Below are 9045 nucleotides of genomic sequence, written 5' to 3'. Positions count from 1 at the left end.
CTATTGTATGACTAAGGCGAATTCTCGAAAATGTTTGTATCTTGGTTTTCTCAACATTTGTTGGATATAAAGATAGAGTTAATTGAGGGCTAATGGAAGAGTAGTGTTGATGATGGTACTGTAGATTTCCTTCTGTAATTTTCTCTTTAACTTTTCTTCCAATGTATCTTTGAAGATTCAACTTTTCCATAACATCATCCGTAATTAGAGGTTAGAGGTGCAGAAGCAGCATACTTCGCCGCTCGATCAGCCTGCATGTAGTAAAAAATACTTTGAAGAAAATATTTTTTATCATTCTCTCGAAACAAAGAAAACTCGTAAGAATTTGTCTTTATATTTAACAGTTATGTGACATGGGAGTATTTTAGGTGAATATTATGACTTTTCAGAATTTCCAAAATTACAAAGCGAGAAGAAAGTTTCAATATTATTCCTTGGATGACGTTAATTAAAGTTTAAGGTGTTCATGTTTTATTTCAGCATTCATTAAAGCTTCGTAAGTGATATCGTATTGTACTAGGAATATGAATAGTGTTGAGACCATAACGAACATCTGTAAATAAATTATTTAGAAATAGTTTTAAAATAGTTTTAAAATCTAAGAACATACAGTTCTATTCTATTATAATTGAACTCTTACCGCCATCATGACGTTCATTTTTAATGGTATTATACCACAAATGATATGATTCCGAGGATCCGCAGATAACTGTGTAATGAAACGACCAATCTAAAATGATTAAAAAATTCCTTAAGAACAAACGAAGTATTCTATATAATGACAAAACTTCAGTAAAAGAACTAAAATTTTCAAATTGCTCACACCATACCATGTGATCCGTTTTCTGTGCGACAAGGTATCTTTGAAAGTAAGCATTGGTTGGTTTCTCTCAAAAAAAAAAAGAAGTTATTTTCGATCTCCCAGAATAAACATTCACTGCTCACGGGAACCCTTCACATCTCAAATATAAAGCGTTTGAATAAGCCCGAGAAATGATAGATAATTTTGCTTGTTCTGAGCGGCTTTCGACGACCGCTAGGTTTTCGATTAACGTTTTGACGAAGCTCTCAGAGCAATGTCCCCTATTCATAGCTTGGATGTAGTCGGCAGGGAGTGAAGAGAGGAAAAGATATACGGAGGTGTCTGCACAGCCTTAGTAGAGTGACCACTCATTACTCTAGCTTTTGATCAACACTTTTTGATCAAAGCAAATATAAATTGTCAAGTTTTAACGAAAGCAGACGTCGTTGATATTTATGTATATCAGTCGTCAATATATCGAAAAAATTGCAGGTTGAATGCAAAACTATATGGGCAGTAATCAGGCGGGGAGATTGCCATACATGCTTAGATCGAAATAGAAAGTGATTTTCACGTCCTTTTAGGCGCTACACACATCCGCAGGAGCCTAATATACCCTTTTGCCACGAGTGGTGTACGGTGTAAAAGCATATCAAAAGCGGACAGAAAAGTAGATATAGTCGATGTGTTATGTCCTTTGTTCATGGCAAAGTTTCGTCTTTATAAATTGTAGCATTTAAGGCGCGGCAGCAAGCAGAGCGAGTGCGTAGAATTCGAAGAAATTTCAATAATACATGCAATGGTTGCTCTGGATGTTCATTGCTACCTGTTCTTGGCTGGTTGCAGGACACAGGAGCATCTACCAGAAGATGCCGCTTAAACGTTGCAGCTTCCACCGCGTCTCTCTCGGCAACGTTTTCCACATCAATCTTATTATGTTAATTTAATTGTTTGCAACCCCATGAAGGGACTGCAGTATATATAAATATTAGCGATGTCTGTTTTGGCAGTTTTTACGTCGTTTAATCAAAAAGTAACGGGATTTTTTGATTTTCCTTATCGCATTTAATTTGACTTTATAGACATTGGTTAATACAGCTTCCAATGTTTTAGTCTGCGATTTTTTTTTTTTTTTTTTTTGCTATCGAATGACTGACCTTAGAAGGCAAGTGATTTCTAACTTCTTATATATTAAATAATCGTTAATTTTTATGCATTAACTTAAGAAGATGTTGGCGAATGAAAAAGACAGAAAAGTACTTACTGTGGGCTCAAGTCGCTCGTTGATGTGCCTAAATGAGGTAAATAAAACCACAGCACGTCTTTTCTGAAAACATTAAAAACAATTGCAGAGATTTTCGTTGGAGAAGAAAGGTTCTACTAACTTGATTTTGGACGCCTTGATTATAGTGCAATAAGAGGGATACCCTTGCAAATTGTACACAAATTTCGACTATGGCATAAGCCATCCAAACAAAGTCCATTTCAGCCCATTCGGTTGCGTACTTGTAAACGCAAAATATATAAAAACTTATACCATTTACCGAGGATAAAAAATATAATAAAATCGTAATTGAAAATGTTTCATTTAAATGCTTAGTATACTCGTCCATATCCGAATAGAGTCCGCGTAAAAAACGAAGCTTTTGCTGCACATCGAATATATTCTTTGTTAACGATTGTTTCAATATTTGATCAATTAATTGATACAATAATTGCATGCGTTTATTGATGACATAGGTCAAAGTATAATATTGTATTAAAGATGTTTGTATTATTACGTTCGGTAATGTGTACGAACTGTTTATTGATAGAAAACCTAAAAAGGTTGTCGAACGTTGAAAATAACCCAATACGGTGGCGCAGAGGAAAAATGCAAAATTCAATAATAAATGATTTCGAAGAAATTTTTGTAAATCATTGTAATGCAAACGCATTTTCAATTGTTTTAATTTATTATCGAAATCCACAACAGATTCAAGGAGATTTATAAAAATTTTACGCCCAAAATATGAAAAAATCATTATTTGTAGTACATGTAAGAGATAAAGCACAATTTCACTTAAATAAAATGGCAATTGTACAATGGGTAAAACTCCAGTCAAAAGAAAATATTCATGATGCGCGCCAAGCACTATAGAGATATAGATGATCAGGCTCCATAGTATTTGCAAAAACTTTTGATAAATACGGTAATGATTTAGACATTTAATCGATCTTTCTAAACCGATCGGAGCACAATTTAAAATTACCGAAATCATCAGTAAGGGTCGTAAGGCTTTATAAAATTTACATTCCAATGAATTTATTCGTTTTTTTTGATTTGCTTTATTACTAATATCTAATATTTTATTATTAGTTGCTTTAGAGAAGAAGCTTTTATTCTTCCTTTTCTTTTCAAACATATTGAAAAACTAAAAATTGCTTTATAGAATGTGCTTTGTTTAATTTCGTCTGCTCTACTATACTCAGCATCGAAGTACGCGCGTATAATCAGTTTGTCAAAATGTTTGTAACATCTGCAGGGATGCTTCAGAGATCTTGAAAAGTTTATATATATTCTTGATCAGCATGAAATTCGTAGTAAAATAAAGCGGGCTGTCCGTCTGTCCGTTTGTTTACCTGCCCGTTTGCCCGTCTGTGTAACATGGGTTGTGAACTCCTCAAGAGTGGAGCTATCGTCTCCAAATTTGGCAGAAACATTGGAAGTTCTTCTCTTGTCGGTTGAAGGACATGCTTACGCCGCCTCTATTTCTCAGAGAAGAAAAACATTGGTTCTGTGCTCAATACTCACATACTACAATAGATAAACGTAAAAAAATTTGAACGCATGGGCGATGCTATAGTATCTGGAAAATGGCCGAACCCCATATGAGAATGTAAAAAATTTTCATTCTCCTTAGAACTTCTCCTTCGAAATATTTGCAATGCTCGCATAGAAAGCTGTAGAGATTCCATAAAATATATACACATACATACACATACAACTTGACCAGTGCCAATTTCCGGAAAGCTTCTTAACATGTCTGCCTGCCCATCTATCTATTTGGCCGTCTGTCCATGTATGTAGTATTTGTGACAAACATGCTTTTGCTCGCAAAAATGATGAAATCGCCTACAAATGTGCAAAAGAATATGAAAATGATCCAAACGAGTCAAAGGCTTTGTGTAAAATGTAACAAAAACTGAGAACACTTTTGCTTTCTCGGTTTTTTGCTCGGTACTCATAAGCTGCATCAGATACAGATATAAACTTTCATTTACGTCCTAAAAAAATCGAAAAAATCAGCCACGCCTACCAAAATAAATATGCTTCATCTTGAAACTATGCTCGTCTTGTTGCAGGCATACAATGTAGTCATTATTGGGTTTTCTGAGACTCATATTTGGTCAATTTTTCTGCTGGAAATTGAACCCTGGTAGGTCAACCGGAAAATCTCTTGCAGAGACTGGACAATAATAGAGGCGATCGTTACAAGAAAAATGGATTTAACTTGCGAGAAGACACGGTATTGTAGGTTCCATTCAGGAAGCGTTAGCAGCGCGAAATTGCAATATACTATCATCTGCACTATATTCGCTAGATCTGATCAATTCTAATAAATATCTATATCGGCAGACGACATTTTGTTTTTTTTTTGCCGCTTTTGATGATTCTTCTGACAACAATCCAAAAAATTGAGTGTTGACTTAGATAACCTCGAAAAACCCGGTTGTCCTTACAGTGCGGAATTTCTATTTCGACAGCAAGATTAGACAGGGATAACAATGTGACCCAAAAGCAAGGCAAATATTCAAGTTAAATTGCGCGGTTATATCGCGGGCCATCAGAAATATTGAAACGTCTGCGTCAAATTTCACATCGGGTTTCAACTGAGCTACGTTTTGTACAATACGAAAAGTAATTCTTTCGATGTTTATAATGTGTGTAAGGAGATAATGGAGGCGGTGTCCACCAGCCGGTCATGAAAAGCATTATTACGAAAGATGAGATTTGGATCTTGGAGCGAATATTGTGCAAAAGGTGAGCCAGGACCGAAAAAGCCGCGCCAAAGTCAAGGCGATGTTAATAGTTTTCTGCGATTATCGTTGTGTTTTGCACTATCAATTCCTTCCGGTGGGTCAAAGGGTTAATAAGCAACATTATCTGAGTTTGATAACCCTTTCGAAGGCGGTGGTGGAAGATGATCTCACTTTCCGGACAAAGCCACGCATTCTACTGTGTGGTGAAAATTGTGCCACTGATTGTCGGAATATTTCTCTCACCTTTTAAACTTGCGGATTTTAAAAAAAGGACCAGAATGTAGTGCAAGAGGCATAAGCAACAGAAGCGACGCGGTTACGAATTCGACCTAAACTTAATGTAATTCTAATAAACAGATTAGATTATTGACTTTTGAGATGACTAATTAAACAAACCATAACTTGTACAGCTTGTGCGGCTTCACTTTGCCATGTCTATACAATCAGTGTTTAAATTTGTAATTAATTCGAGCGCACTATAATTATTAATTCTTGAAAACATGTTGTCGTACAAAATTTGTACATTTCTACTTTTCCAGTATTTAATAGCCATCAATCATGATTTCATTTCCTTCAACCAAACCTCTATTTAAGGGCCTGTTGGAAAAGGCTTTTTTTTCTATTAATTATTATATTTCAAGTGTTGAAAACAAGGCATAATGGCTTTACTACTTACCGCCGATGAAATATCAAGCTCTCGCGAAGAATATTTTCAAAATCCATTGAAATGGAAATTTCTGAATTTCCTAGCATTCATATTGAAATTGTTTTGCCTATTACCGTATACAGGATATAAAACTTGTATCTACAATTTGCAGAAAATTTGGGCTTTTGTTGTATTATTTTGTATTGTTGCAATGAATTGCATAGAAATTGGACTTTTAGATAAGGATATGAAAAGTATTTATCAAGGATTTTATATAAGTGCGTATGCAACAATCACTTTAACAATTGTATGGATTTTTAAAGAAACTTTTCATAATAAAACCCAATACAAAGAAAGATATCAAGAATATATGCGATTGTATGATATGTTAAATAAAATTGATATAAACGATAAAAACGATCAAAAATCATATTTTCTATATATCGCCTTAAGAAAATCACTTGGCTATCTAATCATTCTATTGACAATGTATCTAAGTGTATGTTGTACTCTGAGTGGAGTTTATAAAGATTTTTCTTTAATAAATTTCTTAAGAATTTTCGGAGCTCATCTATTACCCAATATTTTGATTATATGGTATTTAAGCATTTATTGGTTGATTATGAAAGCTATTCTAGTATTGTATAAGTTAAGTAATAAAGTTTTAATGAACGCTTTACACTATCATATGGAAGCAACTAATATATCGTATTACTGTTTGTCACTTTGGTATCGAAACGAATTCGAAAACTCGAAACCATTTAAAACTAAGCCTTTAATGGAAATAATTTCCAATTTAAGCGATTTCCGTTCTCGTTTGGATAAACATCTACAGAATGTCTTGGAGATTTTTCACATATCGCTGATGATAAATTTCCTAAGTGTATTCTTTACGATATCAATACAAACCTTTGAGTTATATACATATTGCGATACTCCCGATATGGATGATATTAATGCTTTATTATGGATGCTGATGCAATTAATGTTCTCCACTTGGCGTGCAATATTCGTACTGTTAGTCCATAACAGCATTACGAATGAGGTTAGTTAACTCGAATAAAAAAATAGGAAAAATGAAAAAAAATTTTTGAATTATTTTTTAGAAATGTCATACAATTTACATATTAAATGCCATACCGGCCGTAAATGTTGATATGGAGAAAAACATCGCAAGATTTTTTCAGCAATTGATTACGCAACAGTATACGGAAAATGTCTATGATCTCTTCAATTTAGATTTGGGATTTTTAACTGAAGTATGTATTCTTTATATAATATGTGTGCATTTCCTTGTTGGAGGATAATTTTTTAAAAATTTCCACAATTTTATCGTATTTTTCAGCTTGCAAGTGCTTTAACTACTTATGTAATATTTTTAATACAAATCAATTTAGATTCAGTTAGTTTGACGAAAGGGAAAATCAACGATACTTTTCAATAATTAAATAAAATTATATCATATTATAATAATTTAATTGTTTTGTTAACTAACGTACGAGGAAAGATTGCGTAAAAAAATTCTCCTTAAATGTGATGAGTAAGTTAAGGCATCGGGATCAACTGTAATAAAATACAGCAACCGTATGTTTCATTAAACTTACGGTGGATAGCTAAGAATAGGCACATGACTTTCCAATAGATACACCTCGTTCGCAGCTCGCTTGTCGAGAATAACGAAAGTTCTATATAAAGTTAGAACAGAAGTAAAAAAGTTATTTTCGGACAAGGTTGATTGCTAAATTATCCACTATACCCTGAACCACTATAGCATAGGTGTGTGAGCGGTTAGATTAGAATCTGTATGCTAGCCTATCTGATCTAAGCCTATCTGTTTGTCTATCCGCCTGCTTGGGTTCTTATGTTCAATCCGTTTACAACATCCAGATTCGGTTGAGATACATTTGGGTTGAGATACTTTTATTATATCGATCGATTCACAATCACTTTCCAAATCGATCTAAGCTTGTAATTGCCTTTTCGTTTGTTTGTCTGTGTTCTTCTGCTGTATTTGCTTACGACATTCAGAAGGACTTGAGGTAAACCCGCCTTTTATCGATTCCGAGTCACTGTCTATATCGATCTAAGATTGCCTGTTTGTCTGTCTGTCTGTTTGCGAAAACAGGTTACTGTTTAGTATATACAGGAGGACATTAGATAGATCTTTCGGTCTAAGGATCTTTGTCCGTTTTGCTATGTGTGCGGTTGTTTGTCTGTGTGCTTGTTACATTGCTAGTTAGCAATTTTTGAATTATCTTAATGAAATTCAATAAATTGACGATTTGGAATAAGGACGGACCACTACTTTCTTGATTACTTCCTTTATAACGGCTTAATTTGAAAAGTCGTTATATGAATAAGGGAAATGGTGTAGGGTATTTACTGGTGGACCATAGCCGACTACGATGTTTTGATTTGTTTTCAGCAAATACTAAAAGTTATGTCGATTTAAGGTGAAAAGTTTTACTTTCCACAAGGATTTGTTTAGAAACACAGACATTATGTAGGCAGGCAAAGAGACGTGTATTATATCGATGGTTAGTGTCTGCACCTGGCGTAAAGCCTTAATCAGACGAGCGACCTAGAACCATTGGCAATTAATAAAGTTGTATTGGCACTCTTCAGCCTTGCAGGAGAAACGGCCGATTCCAAACGCTGGGTACCAAAATAAAAAATTTAAGTTTAGTTCAAACCTTCCCCTCTGGCCAGGACGACGCCTATCAAGCTCTTCTAGTTATTTAATGACCCCGTATTTGGAGATAACCGCAGCCACCATGAGTACTCCCCGAAGGGCCGCACCCAAGCGGTCAGGCCTCACACGTTGGTTAATCCGCTGCGTTCAAAAAATGATTGGACATACTAGCTTTCACCGAAGTTTCCACACAGTACGGCAATACGCAAGCGTCAACCAATGTTGTCACTTCTACTCGCCTGAGCAAGTTACTCTTAACTTTGTGTGTAAGCAACCTGACCACCGTGGATGCTTTAAAATTATTGGCTTACGCGTGTCCTTTTGTTCGTACATTCGCGCTTACATTCTGTATTTGCCATACTTCCTACAAGACACACCTACTACTCTTCCCCTTGGATCGATTGCATTAGGAGAAGCAATCAACCCAGCAACGCTAGGCACCCACCACACTTCACTGCTCTTAGCTTTTCGACAACCTACTGGTTGCGTACTGGGCATTCTGAGTAGGTGACTACATTAGTGAGGAAGTTTGCACGCAGACGACCCCCGATACCCTCGAAGACTCTTCAAGGAAAGCAAGTTCGTCGAAGGGAAAAGATGAAGGGACAGAAAATTTGTGGCAAGGGTTTAACGTGGGTTCCTGCCTGAAAGGCTTAACCCCACGGTGGCCCAAGCCACTTTTAAGCGTACTACGCCCCCTGGCGAGTTAGACAATCCCCACAGAGTAGGGGCCTAAACAGCAACAGAGTCCAGAACAGTTTATTGTGTATGGAACAATAAACCCTCTGGTCAATGGCGAGGCCTAGCTGCACTCAATTGTTCCATTTTAGCTAGGAAATCGCCGACCACAACCACCACGAGTACTCCCCGAAGGGCCGCACC

At 35.7% G+C, this 9045-nt stretch overlaps 1 protein-coding gene across 1 annotated transcript; it reads right to left on the bottom strand.

Moving 5' to 3' along the window:
* Positions 1-448: 448 nt before the first annotated feature.
* LOC119635868 (putative gustatory receptor 59f) lies at positions 449-6389 on the bottom strand. Its single transcript, XM_038030882.1, has 5 exons — positions 6381-6389; positions 2188-2307; positions 2067-2129; positions 641-730; positions 449-553 (listed from the first exon to the last, which is right to left on the bottom strand). The coding sequence occupies exons 2-5, from the start codon at positions 2284-2286 to the stop codon at positions 449-451; spliced, it is 357 nt and encodes a 118-aa protein (XP_037886810.1). The 5' UTR covers positions 2287-2307; positions 6381-6389.
* Between the last annotated feature and the right edge of the window lie 2656 nt (positions 6390-9045).

The sequence above is a fragment of the Glossina fuscipes genome, unplaced genomic scaffold (assembly GCF_014805625.2).
Source record: "Glossina fuscipes isolate IAEA_lab_2018 unplaced genomic scaffold, Yale_Gfus_2 27, whole genome shotgun sequence".
Lineage (NCBI taxonomy): Eukaryota > Metazoa > Arthropoda > Insecta > Diptera > Glossinidae > Glossina > Glossina fuscipes.
Note: the sequence above shows the minus strand (reverse complement) of the source record. Positions and strands in the feature narration are given on the sequence as shown.